We start from the raw sequence: 17,344 nt of genomic DNA on the forward strand, positions 1-17,344 counted from the left end.
CTTCTTAGGAACTTTAAAGAAAGGAGCTCGCCAAAAGAAAGTAGGTCTGTATCTCTGGGCTGCCTGGTTCTATTTATAGCTTGTGTGTGGTGGGTGCCTTGGCAGCACCGGCCATGCCAGAAGGATTTCCGTGAGGGCTGTCCAGTTACCTCGCTCACGTGATCTGGGGCACTTTTCCTTAAAGATCCTGGGCCAGCTCTGATATCACGGAGCTACAGCTCTTAGTGACAAACAAAGCTTGCTGCAGGGGGAAAAAAAAGATTTGAAAAATTACCCGCCACGATGACAGACAGAAGCCCCTTCGAAACGGACATGCTCACCTTGACCCGCTATGTGATGGAAAGGGGGCGTCAGGCCAAAGGGACAGGGGAGCTCACGCAGCTGCTGAACTCCATGCTGACGGCAATCAAAGCCATCTCCTCTGCAGTGCGCAAGGCCGGCCTGGCCAACCTGTGAGTCTCGGGGATCAGGTGCGGGTGCACAAACCCGCCCAGGTAGAGTGTGGGCAAAGCTGCAGGAGCTAGAGCAGGAAACCGGTCAAAAGCTGTTTGCCTGTATGCCCTAGAAGAAAGCTGCCTTTAAAGTTTCTGTCACGTGGGATTTGATAAAGGGAACTTTGATTTGTTTCAAGAAAGGAACAGAGACATGCTATGGAGGAAAAAATATATATAATTTTTCCAGTTGCCATGCATTATGAAGATAACAAGCTCAGTGGCTTGTTACATTGAAACATATATTGAATTATTGTGACTTGTATTTGCATTCTCGCTGGCACAAAGAAACAGCCAGGAAACTTGAGAGGTCTCCTTATGCCCTTTGCAGATATGAGCATTTTATTGTCACTATCTTTCTCAATATGTTAAGAGCTAGTAATCATTTAGAAAATAACTTCCCAGAGCCCCTGCCTACATCTCCTTTCTCACCATCAAAAGGAGTCTTTTGTTTTTAAAACAATTTTTTTTGCTTCTGCTCTGTGATTCATTCTTTATCCTCTTCTCCACTTGGTGGGCAGGAAGCTGGGAGGTGCTGGGCCTGGAAGGAGGAAATGCACAACATTCTACACTTTGTTCTCTTTGGGGCTTTGTTCAAGCACAGAATAAAGCCAAATTCAGGCTTCGGCTTCTGATCAACACAGCCAAGTGTCCAGTTTAAGTCTGTGATAAAAAGAAGCAGTCTTTCTTTGGGCTTCCCTTTTCATTATAGTAATTCCAGTAGAGGTCCTCTCTGAAGTTGAGGGGGGCCTACTATTATTATTTCTCTAAAATAAAGAAATAATAAAGTCTAATAATTTAAAATACTTATTATTAACAATTTAGTAATTTTTTAACAAAAAATGTGATAGCATTATATAACAAGATGTAATGATCACAATAGTTACAGAATTATTTATATAAGGTTTTGTGACCTAGCAATGGGATCCATATTAAGATGCCTCATGATAGGCTTTTTCTGTGTGTATTGCTATCACTGTATTATTACCTTATTTGGCCAAACTACATTTAAGGACCCTCATGAATGTTAGGTTCAGTCATTTGCCTCTGTCCTACTCTCGCCAGTTATGGGTCCTGCTGAGTGACTAAGTAGTGACTCTGCCTCCTCCCGTATATGGGCCCTGCTATACTTAGTGCCCTTCCCTGCTGTCTGCTGACATCTCAGCATTATTCACCCACATTCATCTGGCTCCTGCTCTGGGCAGAACGCTCGGCTAGGCAGCAGCTGCTGTGGTGGGGTTGTATCAGTTGGCTGCAGAACTGACTCTGTGGCCATTGAGTGTACAGATGAAGTAGACCCAGGAATTTAATAATTAAGGTGTTCATCTGACTTGGCTTTTCCTTCCAGGTGATCATAGGCAATGATAAACTCTTGTTAGAACCTCAGTTTCCTATTTGTAAAATGGAGAGGATACTAATATTGTAATCCTTACAATAACCTAACTTGTAGGTTATTGTAAGGATTAGTAAGTCCATGTGATGATGATTTTGACAGTACCAGTCCTATGGTAAATGCTCAGTAAATGCTCCTTATTACCATAGTGCCTTGCCCAGACCTGGGGAACTTTGCCAGCTGGCTGGTCGATGGCGCAGACAGACCACTAGGTGGCAAGCGCAGCCCGTGGAAACAAGACATCAGGATTCCACATTTTCTGGGGGCGCTGAATTTTCCTTGGTCTGGCAGAGGCCCCACATTCTGCCAGTTCAAAAGACATTCTTTCTATGGCCCCTCTGTTACACTGAAAGTTGCAGCGAGAGAAACTCATTGGCTAGAAATTCCTTTTTTCTAACGAGATGCTGAGATGATAATGATGATGACGATGATGATTTTATATATATATACATATATATATGTGTATATATATGTATGTATGTATATGTATATGTATGTATGTATGTATATGTATATATATGTATGTATGTATATGTATGTATGTATGTATGTATGTATGTATATGTATATATATGTATGTATGTATACACACACACACACACACACACACACACGGACATACACCAAATATATATGTATATATATATATATATTATTTATGCCTAAAGCACCTGGTCTTCCTGGGTGGTCTCCCATCCAAGTACTAACCAGGCCCGAGCCTGCTTAGCTTCCGACATCAGACATTGGGCTTGTTCAGGATGGCATAGCTGTAGACTTGCTGAGATTATTGTAAGAGGACCCCGGGATTGCTTCTCAGAGTGCTAAAAGGTTGCCTGCCCTCTGTCTCAGAGCAAATCTGCTCATGAGAATGAGACTTTCACGTGTTCCTGCTACTTTCCATTTAAGGAGCCTCAAGCCCTTCATTCTTTTGCTTCCTCTGTTGGGAAAGACATTTTTAGGCGCAGGTTGTAGGAAGAAGGGACTAATAGAATGCCTCCCCTGCTTTACTGTCAAAACGGCAGAACACGCCACTTTAAAATGGTCAGGAGAGCTTTAGTGCTAGTTATAATGCTAGAAAGTATTGTCTTTCTAGCATTAATAAAGCACCCCTTTACCTATGCTCTAACTTGGAGCAGTTGTCAGGCAATTAGGCCTCACTGTGAAGGAGCTTCCATTCTTTCTGGAAGAAGGGGTGTGGGTGTGGGTGAACAAAGCAGGACGCCCTGTACCTAGAGGAAGTATGAGAGGGCCTGTCGAGTGTGAGTAAGGATGAGGTTGGTGGGATGCTGGAGCACAAGACAGAGAGACCGTTTCTTAGCTCTGCCTATCATGGGCCTTGGGTACCCTAGCTCTTCATTCTTCAGCAGCAGCCACCTCAATAATCCACATTAAACAAGATTTTGGGTTTGTGGTCCCCTTACACTCCAGTGTAAAATAACCTAGTTTTGTTGTTGCAGTTATTTGTTTGCTTTTATTTTGAACTACAAGCTACACTTTTTGAGGCCTGGCTACTACTATTGTTTTTCAAGGCAGCTGGCTCAGCACATTACATAACAACAGACCATCAGTTGATAGGTAGAGGGCAGTGGGGGAGAGGAGAGGCTGTCAGTCAGAGAAGAGAATGGGAAATGACTTGTCCCCTGTGATGGTAAATCTGTGGTTCTCAACCCTGGATTCCTTCAACCAATAAATGGCAGTAAAAAGGAAGAGGAAGAGAAATTAATTTCCTGGCATTCTTTCTTCATTATTCAGTGAACATGTATTGAGCATCTCCTATGTCCTCAGACACTGTGGAAACAAATACAGTAGCCACACTTCTTGCCTCAGTGAGCAGATAATCCATCAGGAAAGACAATGAATGCTATGAACAGATCATGAGCCGCTTTGGATTTGATTTGGATTTGGATTAGGGGTGTGCCTGGTGTGTGGTTGGAACATGAAGGGGAACCAGGGAAGCTTCCAGAGTGGGTCAGGAGGACCAGAAGAAAAAAATCTTAGAGTGGGCAGGGAGCATTCTTTTCGCGGGAGCACTATGAGTGAAGGTGAAAAAGAAAGGAGTAGCTGGCTGAGTGCCGGTGGCCACAGGACCTTAGTGGCTGCTGAAATGCAAAAGGCTTGAGCAGGATGATAGCCACATGGCACTAGGAGGGAAGAGTGTGGAGGGCAGGGCAGCAAACCCAGAGGTTGGTCGTAAGGCAGGTGTGTGCCCTGTGGGTCTGGAGGCTGAGACTGGCTGAGTGAAGGCGAGAGAAATAAGAGGCAATGCCACTGTGGGAACAGGGCTTCCTGGGTGGAGCCTGAAGGATTCCCATTTCACCGTGGGGACTTGAGAACTCTAGGTGGACAAGAGTGATCTAACTCAAATTTTAGAAGGATCCCTCCCACAAGGGTGAAAGCCAGGAGACCTTTACATATTAATATTCTAAAACAGCGGTTCCCAACCTTTTAGGCACCAAGGACCAGTGCTCCTATGAGAATCTAATGCCTAATGATCTGAGGTAGAGCTGAGGCATTGATGCTAGGACTAGGGAGCAGCTGCAAATACAGATGAAGATGAACCTTCGCTCCCTCGCCTGCTGCTCACCTCCTGCTGTGTTGGAGACCCCCGCTCTAAAACACAAAGGCTCTAGATAAAATTTTATAGTAGTGCTCTTTCTGATATTGCTTGAAAAGGTAGTGAAGAACCAAATTAAATTGATTAGGTATGCCCCCAAACTTTCTACTTATTCAAGTAATGCCAAGCTACAGCAGGGCAATTTTTCATTCAGCCCAACGGGCTACTATTTGAGGATAAATAACAAATATTGAAATCCCAGGGCTGGGAAGTCATGGTCCTTAACTTTTTGGAGTCATTAATGATGGCACCCTCTGACTTATAACTCTCTCTATTCACTTCACAGTGCTGAGGGCAGGTCTGTAATACTGTAAGACTGAATTCTGGTTAGCGTATTGGGAGAATAAGGGAATGGGACAGTATCCCCGAAGTGTAAAGGAAGCAAGGTTGACGATCACTGCTGTGGAACATCACATACTTGGTCTGTGCTTATAATTTGGAGACTCAGAAGCCGTGAAGGAAAAGGATGAAACACTAGTTGTGTCTTAGTGTCTGGACTTCTTTTCTGGAGTTCAGGATCCCTTAGTGATGCCATTAAACATTTTTTTTTTCTTCCTAGGTATGGAATCGCGGGAAGTGTGAATGTGACGGGGGATGAAGTGAAGAAACTGGATGTGTTATCCAATTCCCTGGTGATCAACATGCTCCAGTCCTCCTACAGCACCTGTGTCCTGGTCTCGGAAGAGAATAAAGAGGCGATTATCACCACCAAGGATAAGAGGGTGCGTGCCAGAACTTGGATGCAGTTCCATTGGCATTAGATGATGCCAATGAGTTGGGAAGATAGTTGCCTTGCTTTTCTTTTGTTTCTGGGATTTTCCTCTACTGCTTAACTTTCGTTTTCAGGAAAAAAATTTGCATACTTCTTATGCTGTCTAGTAAAAAAAGACTCCATGGCAGGACAGTAGTTTATAAGGAACTGAATCAGAGTAATTTACTGAAACTTCTCAGCGGATGGGGTTTATGCGTTATCACTTCATGTTCCCAGTAACAAGTGCTGGCATTTTAGGGAACTTTAAAATCATCAAGTTCAGTAAAAAGTAGAGGTTGCTAGTAGTGCTGTATCATACATCTTTTACTCTTCCCCTTCCCACTTCTACTCAACCCCTCCTCACCCTGCACATACTTCCTCAAGGGGGATTGTGGTTTCAACAGAGATTTCTTCATTCCAGACTAATATAGAAAAGAAATCACAAAGATGATACATTCACTTGCCTAAATATAGTAGTAAACTTGGTTAATTTAGGACATGGCTGGGAGGGTCCATATTCACTATGGTTTTATGAACAGTTTCCTAAAGAGAGATGTTTGCTGGTGCCCAAAAAATCCAACTCATGGTCAGCTGTGGTACAGTAATACAAAATAAATGCTGAGACTATTGGCTCTTGATTTATACATTGGGTGTTGGAGACAAAGTGCCATTTCTTTATAATCAGGCAGTAGTACAGAAAAGGTAAAGCCAAATTTACTAAACACCTACAGTATGCAAGGGACTGTGCAAAATATTTTGCTCTTCTTGTCCCACATAATTTCAGCTAAATCATGCCTATTATTTTCACCTTTTGATTCCCACTGATATGACCTTCAATTATCTCTCTCATCTAATCTATCATTTCCTTTCCCAGTTGGCCTGAGCTACACAGGTCTTCATGCTAGTTCTTGAATACCCCATGCCTGCTCCCATATCAGCTCCTGAACACTTTCCAGCATATGCTAGATGCTCACCAAATATCTGTTGAATGAATACATGAATAAGTGAATGACTTAAGTTGGATTAACCACAGGGAGAATCGGAAATTTCCAAGTTTATGAATTATTCCACTTTTTTTATGCCCCCTACCCCACTCACTCCTGTTGAGCAAGAAAAAAAGGAAATAAGGCTCAAATTAAGCTAGGGCATTACTCATTGGAAAGTCGGTGAAAAGTAATTTTAGTGGTGGAAGAAGTGACTCCCATTTTACTTCGTTTTATTACCATGCATAATTAGCCAGGAGACTCCAGTCTCCATCACTAAGACTCTCAGAGGGCCTTGCACAAAGGAGACTTTTTAAAAGTATCTGGTGATTTCTTTCCGTGGAATGTTGGCGAGAGTAGCTTGTGACAGCAACATGGGTGGGTGCGAGGAACACGGTACTGCAAGACCCCACCTGCTCTGTCTTCTGGTCTTCACATCAGACAGGTGGGTTGGATGCAGCAAAATTTAAAAGAATATTTTTATTTTCCGGAGGTATCTATGCATACCAGCTCTCTTAATAAGACAAATGCAGAGGCCCTGGAGTATTTCTCTGAGATTTTCTGAAAAAAATTTTTTTTCATTTGGCAAAAATGCTCCAAAGTGAAAAAAGCCTATCTGGGGAGAGGCTCAGAAAGATAAACTTGGAGCACGTTCAAGTTTATCTTCAACTTGCCTGCCTCTTCATTGCAAGTGCCCATTTCAGACCTGGTTGCCTCTCACACCCTCAGCAGCTCCAAGTCCCTGTGGGCCCTGGTAGGAGAGAGGGTGGTGCCAGGAGAAGCAGGAGGAGAGCTATTGCGAGGCAGTGGGAACTTCATTGCCCTGTGAGGGTGTCAACTCTCTGTTATGGTGATGTAGGCCCTGAGCTGCATAATTCATTTATGCTGAAATGCTCTCCCCCTTTATGTAATTGCATTTTTTCATAAGGATGTCCCCTTTCTCAAAATCACTTTTTAGTTTCATGTTATCTGCTGTGCACAACCACTTACATAGACTGTGTTGATTGGAAGGTGACCTGATCAGCGGTTCTTCTGTCTGTGTATTTAGGGGAAATATGTGGTCTGCTTTGACCCACTGGATGGATCTTCCAACATTGACTGCCTAGCCTCCATTGGAACCATATTTGCCATCTATAGAAAGGTGAGTAAACAGTCTGATCTTTACTGTCTCGTTCCTCTGGTGGTTTCTGGGCTAGGAGCCACGAGTCTGGATTTCTAACCTCTGTCTTCCCACAAAAGCAGACAGGCCACCATAGACAAATCATGAACCTCATTTTGCCTTGGGCTCCTCATTGGAAGAACTGAATGGATAAATTTCCCTCTGCCTTCTTTATAATATCTTTACCTTGTGAGAAGGTAAAGATGGAGCCTTGTTTTGAAAACCTGGATGCCACACAAGCATCAGGCAAGGTATTAGGTTCCAGGTGGCATCTGAAGGGCCCTGTTTCTTCCTTATGTATCTGAAATCTGACTGCATTATTTTTCTATCATTGCCATAACAATTTACATTCAGAGCTTAAAACAATACCCATTGATGATCTCCCAGTTCTGTAGGTCAGAAATCTGGCAGGTGTGTCTGGGTTCTCTGCTCAGTGTTTCCTAAGGCCAAAATCTAGGTGTCAGCTGGTGGGGGTCTCCTACTGCGAGGCTGGAATGTGTGTGTTGAGAATTCATTTCCGAGCTTACTTAGGTTGTTGGCAGAATTCAGTTCCATTCTGTGGTGGGATAAAAGTCTTTGTGTCTTAGCTGGCTGATGCTGAGGGTCATGCTTAGCTTCTAGAGGCTTCCTGTATTTCCTAGCTTGTGACTCCTATGTCCTCGAAGCGAGCAAAGGCAGGCCACGTCTATCTCACACTTGTCTGTCTGAGACCCTCACTTTGCCTCATTGTGCCATATCCAGCCACAGAAAGTTCTCTGCTTTGATTGGATTTGGGCCCACTTGGATAATCCAGGTCAATCCACCAATTTTAAATTGATAACTCTAATTATATCTGCAAAGTCCCTTTTGCCAATAATGAAATATTGTCACAGATTCTGAAGATTAAGATACCTTTGGGGGCCATTCTACCTACCCCACATACCTAATAACAGACAAGATCTTATTAGTTGGCTTATGACCATCCAGAAACTTCAAGCCAGACCACATAATCCACACCTTACCTCAATCTGAGTATTAGTCTTTGCTCCAATCAGGATGGCAGAGTCTTTGCCCTTGCGGCTTTTAGGCAGAAGGAGGCCAAGGACACTCGAAAGTCTCAAAGATTGTTCAGTTGGGTAACCTGCCCTCTCACTGGTTTTCAAGGCCCATCTCTCTGGCTCCATAGCACACACTCTTTCCTCTAAAGTATTTATGATCAAACCAAATGTGGGTATCCCTTATTTTCTATACTACCAATTTAGCACTAATTTTGTAATTGTGTGAAATTAACTTTCCATGTGTGTCTTTCTTAGTGCTCCTGGATTATAAACTCAGGAGAGGATTGGGTATGCCTCATGTCACCTCATATACTGTCTGTAGATATTGATAATGCAGTAGATAGTTTTGCTTAGCTGAAAGTTGTCTTAAAAAAAAAGGCAGGGAGCAAAAGCTTAGCAGAAAACTAACTTTAGCAGAATTTGTGAATTAGCCTAAACTTTCTTTTTAAGAAGAGCAAGGAGCAGACGAGTGGTCTATTCCTCCTGGAGAACAAAATGGAAACGAAGTTGGCTTGGGCTAGAGGAAACTCTGAGGATGTTGCTTTCCCAGTTGGTGTTTCTCTCTTTTTCTTTTGAAGAGAGGAAAGGAGACTTTCATTGAGGGAGCAGGAGAAAATGACACAAAACACTTTCTCCAGTATCTGAGAAAGTTAAAGACTAAGATGATCTTTCAAGTTTATGCAAAAATGAACTAGGTGTGTAAAAGTGCTTTGTTTCCTCCTGAGGTTCAGCTTAGAGATAAAAATAAGAAGATAGCCAGTGTGATATTTATGAGAGTCTGAAAAAAGATGCACAATTATATCTTTGAGTGGTTAATATTGGTGTTTTCATCATGGCTCTTACTCTTAACTGCTGAGCGTGAGTCAGCCACTGCTCTACCCACCTGTAAGCACAGTGTTCCTGGGTCAGTCCTCATCTCAATCCCAAGAGGTAGGTACACATACGACTGTCACCTTTTTAAAAACTGGTGAATAAATGGCAGCACAAAGAAGGGAAGTAACTTGAAAAATCCTCAGTCAGTGCATGGCAGGACAGGCTGTCAATAGCTTCTCTCTGTTCCCCTAGTTTTATTGAAATATAATTGACATACAACATTGTATTAGTTTTAGGTGTATGACATGTGAAATGATCAACATAATAAGTTTAGTTAACATCTATCACTTCACATAGCTACTCATTTATTTGTGATGAGTATTTTTAAAATACACTCTCATAGCAATTTTCAAGTATGCAATACAGTATTATTAACTATAGGCACCATGTTATATATTATACTCCTAGAATTTATTTATCTTATAACTGGAAGTTTGTACCTTTTGGCCACCTTCACCTGTTTCCCCCTTACTCCTTGCATCTGGCAACCACCAATCTGTTCTCTGTTTTCATGAGTGTTTTTTTAAGAGTCCACATATATGTGAGATCACATAGTATTTGACTCTCTCTGTCTGATTTATTTCACTTAGCATAATGCCCTCCAGGTCCATCCATGTTATTGCAAATGACAGATTTCTTTTCTTTTTATGCCTGAATAATATTCTATTGTATATATACATACCACACTTTCTTTATCCATTCATCCACTGATGGATACTTAAGTTGTTTCCACATCTTGGCTATTGTGAACGATGCTGCAGTAAACATGGGAGTGCAGGTATCTCTTCAACATAGTGTTTGCATTTCCTTCAGATACATTCCCAGAAGTGGAATTACTATATCATATGAAGATTCTATTTTTAATTTTTCGAAGAACATCATACCGTTTCAACAGTGACAATGCCAATTTACATTTTTATCAACAGTGCATAAAGATTCTCTTTTCTCCATACCCTCACCAACACTTCTTATCTCTTGTCTTTTTGATGACATCCATTCTAACAGGTGTGAGGTGATATTTCACTGTGGTTTTGATTTACATTTCCCTAATAACTGGTGATTTTGAGCACCTTTTTATGCATCTGTTTATCCTTTGCATGTCTGCTCTGGAAAAATGTTTGTTTAATTCCTTTGCCCATTTTAAAACCACATTGCCTTTTATTTTATTTTATTTTTTTTGCTATTGAGTTATATGAGTTCTTTATATATTTTGAATAAACTACATACAGAAAATATTTTTTCCATTCTGTAGGTTTCCTTTTCATTTTGTTGATGGTTTTAATAGCTTCCTAAGGCCAACTAGTTTATAAACAAAGAGGAATAATGGGGGAGGCTGCGTGCGTGCTGGGGGAAGGGAGGATATGGGAGACCTCTCAATTTTTCTGTGAACTTGAAACTGTTCTAAAAATACAGAGTATTTAAAATGAAAAGAGGAATATTATTAAACATATTATGGGAAATTCACATTTGAATTTAGACCATTTTGAACATGGAGATTTTGCCTTAAAGTTAAACGAAGCACAGGCTTTGAAAGCTAGTCCAAATAACCATAGATTTTCTCTGATAATATTTCTAAAGAAGGGGGCGAATTTGAGAAACTAATAAACCATTTTTAGAATGGAAATTGTAAAAACGAGAAATGAAAAAATTTTTTGTTATGCTTCAGCAATATCTAGTAAGAAAGTAGCTCACTTTTGAGACCTCATGGGGCTGTCACAGCATCTTAGAAACATGCCAAAACCAGGATGATGCCCATTCATCCATTGGTGGACCAGGACTTCTGGGATTCTCTGATAAGCACCAAGAAAGAAGTTTTAGAATAGTCAAGAACTGTCAAAGTTATCTTCTTTCCTTTAACTTAAAGGAGCAGTGCTAAACACCAGATACAATTTCTCACACTATTTTCAGCCCTCTGCCTTTTGATTTTCCTTTTTCTTGAGGATGACATTTTCCCTTTCCAACAAAGTCATAAATTAGACAAAGTAAAAACTCTCTTGCTACAAAAAAAACATCAAGGACTGCTGGATAGCATATATCATGTAGGCATTTAAATGCATAGCTAAACTCATTGAAATGAACAAGCAATAAACACAAGGTAAGTGGAAGGGTCCAGAACCACAGGAAACTGAAAATCAAAGTGCTAAAGAGAAGTACTGATACTGGAGTTGTCCTGATGGGAGGAGTGGGCCTTGTTGACCTGAATAATCTAAGGGTGTGGGTTTTAACACTCCTTCAGGGTCAGGAAACTACCTTCTGCCATTATTATGGTTAAGTAGACCTCCCTTAAAGTCTACTCTTTTATTGACATCAGGATAGGAAGACCAATGGAACACAAAAGAGAGCCTAGAAACAAACCCACATATGTATGGCCACATGACTTATGAAAAGACAACACTGAAGTTCAATTTATATGGGATGATATTTTCAATAAATGATGCTGGGCCAACTGTATGAGAAAAAAATGAACCTGAGCCCTAACTCATACCACACGCAATGATTAATTAAAGAAAGGCCAGAGATTTAATTGTAAAAGAGTAAAGCTATAAAGCTCCAGGAAACAAAAAACACAAGAGAGTATCTTCATGCCTTTGGGGAAAGTAAAGATCTCTTAAACAAGACACAAAAAGTAGTAATCATGAAAGGAAAGGCTAATAAACTGGACTTTATTAAAATTAAGAAATTTGTTCATCAAAAGACAAGATTAAGAGAGTGAAAAGGCAACCCCAGACTGATAGAACATGTTTTCAATACATATATCCAACAAAGGACTCATATACAAAATAAATGAAGAACTCCTATAATTCAATAAAAAATACTGTCAATCTAGTTGAAAGAATGGGCAAAAGACTTGAATAAGCACTTCAAATAAGAGATTTTTCTCCCACTTGATTAATGAGCGCATGAGAGATGCTCAACATCAATAATCATCAGGAAAATGGACATAAAACAGTAATGAGACATCATTCACTCTTACCAGAAAGGCCAAAATTAAAAAAAAAAAAAAAAACTAACCGTACCCAGTGTAGATGAAGAAACTGGAATTTTTACACATTGTTGGTAGGAGTAGAAAATGACATAAGCACTTTAAAAAACTTTTGATAGCACTAATTAGTGCTAAGCATATATTTATACACTATGGCCCAGCAAGTCTACTCAGGAACCCAGGATAGATGAATGTTTGTGTCTGCCAAAAGATGTATACAAATTATCCTAATATCTCCAAACTGAAAAAATTCATATGTTTAATATATATATAACATATATATATGTCAACATTAGAATAGATAAATTGTGATATATTCATGCAACAGAAAACCACATAGCAATGAAAAAGAACAAAGTACCGCTATGTGCAACAACATAGATAAAATTGCAGAGACATAATGTTCCAAAACATAAGCCAGATACAAAAGAACACATGCTTTATAATTTCATTTATATGTTCTTCCAAAACAGGCAAAGCTAATTATCCTTTTGATGTTCAGGTGATAAAAGCCAGAATAGATTGAGGCTACTTTTGGGGGAGATAAGAGAGTCTGCTAGGTTGCTAGAAATGTTCTCTAAATTGATCTTGGTAGTTACATGAGTATATACTATGTGTATGTAAAAATTCATTGAGCTATACAATTAAGTTTCGTGTGCCTTGCTAAATGTAAATCATACCTCAATAAAAGTAAAATACTCTACTTTCCCAGGCCTTCTACCACCAAACATAGTAAGCCTTTGCAATTGTCACTAACTTTACTGATAAGTGACGATAGGAAGCACAATTTTCTTCACATGTGACAAATTTAGATATTTTTATTGTTTAGAGAAAAATAAAAATACCTGAGAAAGATAACACTAAATTCTTTGTAAACTACTCTGAGATTTTCTGTGAAGTGTCTCAGCAATGGAGATTACTAATATGAGGTGGAGTTTTGATGTCCTAGGACCGTATTGGTGGAAAAAATAAAAGGTTAGCCCTTTTTTTTATACATGGAAATAAAGTACAAATGGATTAACAAGTTTGGTGGAGAGGTGGGGACAAAATGAGGAAAAAACATCGAAGAATATTTTATCTTGTCTTGATGTAGATGAAATTCTGTCTAAACACAAAGACAAATAATAAGGGCTGTAATGAATAATTTTAATTACAAAAAACTGCATTGCATAAAAAGATGCTGTAAATAAAATTAAAAGGCAGATGACAACCAAGGAAAATATTTGCAACACATAGTAGGCACTAATTTTTCATATGTAAAGAACTGTTAAAATAAACAACAAGAAGATGAATACTCTGATAGAAAAATAAGCAAAGACATGAAAGAAGCAACTGAAAACAAGAAATAAAAATGGTTAGCAATCAAAACACATGCGGTAGCTGAAAGGATGAAAACACAAGACGCACCTAAATGTTGCCTATATCTTAAGTTAAAGGTTTAAATGTAAAACGTTCGAATTTTTACAATATAGCATGAGAGAACATCTTCAGGAACTAGTGTTTGGTGCAGAGTTCTTAAACATAATACCAAAAGCACTATCCATAAAATAAAAAAAAAGATAATTGGACTTCATCAAAATTGAAAACTTTTGCTCTGTAAAAGACTGTGTTAAGAAGATGTGCATACAAGTACAGAATGAGAGAAATATTTGCAAACCATATATCTGACAAAGGACATATCTAGAATATAAAAGAACTCTCAAAACTCAACAATAATAAAAAACTCCAAACAATCCAATTACAACATGGAACAAGAAAAGACATGTCATTGAACTGGTAATAATAACTTTCTTGGTAAATAAGAATATGAAAAGATGATCAACATCACTACCCATTAGGGAAATGAAAAATAAGACCAAAATAAGATATCACTACACACCTATAAGAACACCTAAAATAGAAAATAGACTATACCAAATGCTGGCAAGAATGCAGAGAAACTACAACTCTCATGCGTTATTAGTGGAAACATAAAATGACACAGCCATTCTGGAAGAGTTTGACAGTTTCTAAAAGAAATGAAACAAAACATTAAAGCAACGCTTTCACATACCATAGGACTCATCAGTTGTGTTCCTGGGCGTTTACCCAGAGAAATGAAGACTTATGTCCACACAAAAATCTGTACATGATTGTTCATAGCAGCTTTATTTGTAACAGCCTACAACTGGAAATAACCAAAATGTGCTGCAGTAGGTAAATGGTTAAATAAATGGGGATATATTTATACCATGGAGAACTACCGAGCAATAAAATAGAAGAAACTATTGATACATGATACAAATCTGATGGACCTCAAGGGCACTATGCTGAACAAAAAAAAAAAAAAAAAATTAACGTGAGGGTCTCCAAGGGAAATAGGCAAAAAAAAAAAAAAAAAAAAAAAAAAATTCAAAAGATCACAAATGATATGATTCCATTTATGTGACATTCTTGAAACAACATATATATAGAGATGGAGATCAGTGATTGTCAGGGGCCAGGGATAGTGGGAAGGGAGGCAGTTGTGACTATAAAAGGGTAGCGCTAGTGAGATATCTGTGGTGATGGAATATTTCTGACTAGACTTAGTGATTGAGTGGAGGCTGTGGGTGAAGGTGAGGAGGGTGATTCCCAGATTTCTGCTGGTCAGATGAATGTGCCATTTGCTCAGGTTGGGGGAACAATGGGAGAAGAGTAGAAATTTGGGGAGTGGGTGGTAAGACAGGGCAGATGAATTCAGTCTTTGATATATTGAGCTTAAGGTGTCTGTGAGATACCTGAGCAAGGATGTCTGGTGATCAGGTGGCTCCAAGGGTTGAGGTCTCTATGAAAATAGAGGTCTAGGAGGCATTGGCACCTGTGTAGGGCTTGAAACTATGGTTGTGGGTGAGATTGCCAGGGAGTGTGCAGAATGAGATGAGAAGAGAGCTTTATTAGTCAGAACTCTGGTATAAATGGCAGGATGGACCAGGAAACCCCAACGCAGCGATATGGCCAGCCTCAGAAAGGGCCTAGGACAGAGAAGGATCAGGCTGGGAGAGCTTTTGCCTCCAAAATATCTCATCTTGACTTCCTGCCATGTGGCCACCTGTACTCATTCCTCTGTCTGCAAACCATTGTTTTTCCTGGTTCTTTGGCCAATGGCAGAAGAAAGATGGCACCCCACAGCACCCAAGTTTACAACAACCAGAATGCTCTAGCCCAAACACAGATTTCTGGAACAGAGACTCTGATTGGACCAGTTTGAGGGTTGTTGGGTGCATAACACAAACACAGCAGCTGAGAGTGCCCACTTTGGATAGAGTGGCTATTAGAAACATCCATTTTGCACTGGATAGATACCCTGAGGGATGGGGAGAAACCAGGAGGAGTACAGACATCTAAGAAGAGGAGCTGGTGAAAGCAAATGAGAAGGCACATCTAGAGAGTTAGAAAGAAAGCCAGACAAGAGGGAAGTGGACAGAAGCTCTGGAAAGATGCATTTCAAGAAGGAAACAGTAGCCAACAGATCCAACATTACCTAGAGGTCAGGTAAGAGGAAGACTGGAAAATGGGGGTCAGATTTAGTAGATAAGATCATATCTGGCAGCCTGCAGTGGGGTCAGGAGAAGGAAGATACCCATCGAAGACAGGCATTCTAGATACCAGGATATAGCTGAAGACAGAGATAGGGCAACAGCCAGAGGGAAGTCTTAGGATCTAGAAAGTATAACTTGTTATTTTTTAAGGCTGAGATTTCATGAGTAATTAAAGGCCAGGGGAACAAGCTGGGAAGGAGTGGCTCTCTTCAAGCCATGGTGCAAAGTCACGGGGACCCAGGAGAGGGTGTGACACTCAGCAGAGGCCACAGGATTGCGGCTCAGAGAATGGAAGTCTTCAGCCCGGGAGAACTCTGGTTTCGTACACAGAAAATGTGATCTTTTTGATGACTGAACAAAGGTGTTTCAAAGGATTCAGTGGGGAAGACTAAAGGTTTTAATAATAAAACCCTAATACTATTATCTTTGACTTCCACTTCTCCTAAGGTTCTTAAGAGATCATGCTTTAGAACAGTGGTTCCAAAATTTCAGCTTGCATCAGAATTACCTCAAGGGTTGATTTCAAAGGCCTAGAATTTCTGATTCTAGAGGACTGAGGCAATGCCCAAGAATTTGCGTATCCAAGGATATTCAGGGAATGCTGACACTATGGTCCACTATGAGAATCACTGCTCTGGGGCCTGGTTCTCAGAATCCATATGTGGCCTGGGAACCTGGAAATAAAGCTAAATTATTGAGTGCATGCACAAGTAGAATGAAAATTTAATTAGTTGTAAAAAACGTATTAGAAAAGATGCAAGATTGTAAAAGTAAGGAAAATATTAAAGGGAATGTGCCATTCATTCGTTCATTTATTCATAGTCTCAGGGAAATACTAAAATAATAAAATTATTGAAGGGAAAGTGTCATTTAAAAAAAATCCTTAAAGAAGAATAAGATTTGGTTTTAAAATAAAGTTGTTAGGATGTTACCAGCAGAGAGCAAACTGGTCCCATATTCTGTATGTTGTTAGAAGGATGCTGGATTAGTGACAGATGATGTGGGTTCAGCCCCAGCTAAATTACACACTGGTTTCAATATGTTGTGTAAGTACCTTTCTGACCTCCATCTCTCTCTTTCAGATAATACAAATTATTATTTTACCCTTAAAAGTTATTCTTCAGGAGCATTAAGAAGCCCACGTCTTGGCAAAGGGTTCTCTCCAGAGACAATAACACACCATGTTTCTCTCCTCTCTTCCCCAGACCTCAGAGGACGAGCCGTCGGAAAAGGATGCCCTGCAGCCAGGTCGCAATATTGTGGCCGCCGGCTACGCTCTCTATGGCAGTGCAACCCTGGTGGCTCTTTCCACTGGGCAAGGAGTGGACCTCTTCATGCTTGACCCAGTAGGTGCCCAATATGGCAGTATCAGCACTTGGGACTCTGCGGGCCTCAGTTCTGTAACTCCAGTCCCTAGGGATAATTTCCTGGGGAATGTAATACCAGAGAGTTTAGTTTGGGGAGCCAACACCATCATGAAAAACATTAAAGACCTTTGTT

General features: G+C 40.1%; 1 protein-coding gene across 1 annotated transcript in view; it reads left to right on the forward strand.

The window, feature by feature from the left end:
* Positions 1-207: 207 nt before the first annotated feature.
* FBP2 (fructose-bisphosphatase 2) overlaps positions 208-17,344 on the forward strand; it is a 30,299-nt gene continuing 13,162 nt past the window's right edge. Inside the window, exons 1-4 of the mRNA XM_006918816.1 lie at positions 208-452; positions 5,058-5,220; positions 7,281-7,373; positions 17,050-17,190. Coding sequence (XP_006918878.1) covers positions 283-452; positions 5,058-5,220; positions 7,281-7,373; positions 17,050-17,190 — 567 coding nt within the window. The 5' untranslated portion in view covers positions 208-282. The remainder of the gene's footprint in view (positions 453-5,057; positions 5,221-7,280; positions 7,374-17,049; positions 17,191-17,344) is intronic.

This window comes from Pteropus alecto, unplaced genomic scaffold (genome assembly GCF_000325575.1).
Source record: "Pteropus alecto unplaced genomic scaffold, ASM32557v1 scaffold138, whole genome shotgun sequence".
Lineage (NCBI taxonomy): Eukaryota > Metazoa > Chordata > Mammalia > Chiroptera > Pteropodidae > Pteropus > Pteropus alecto.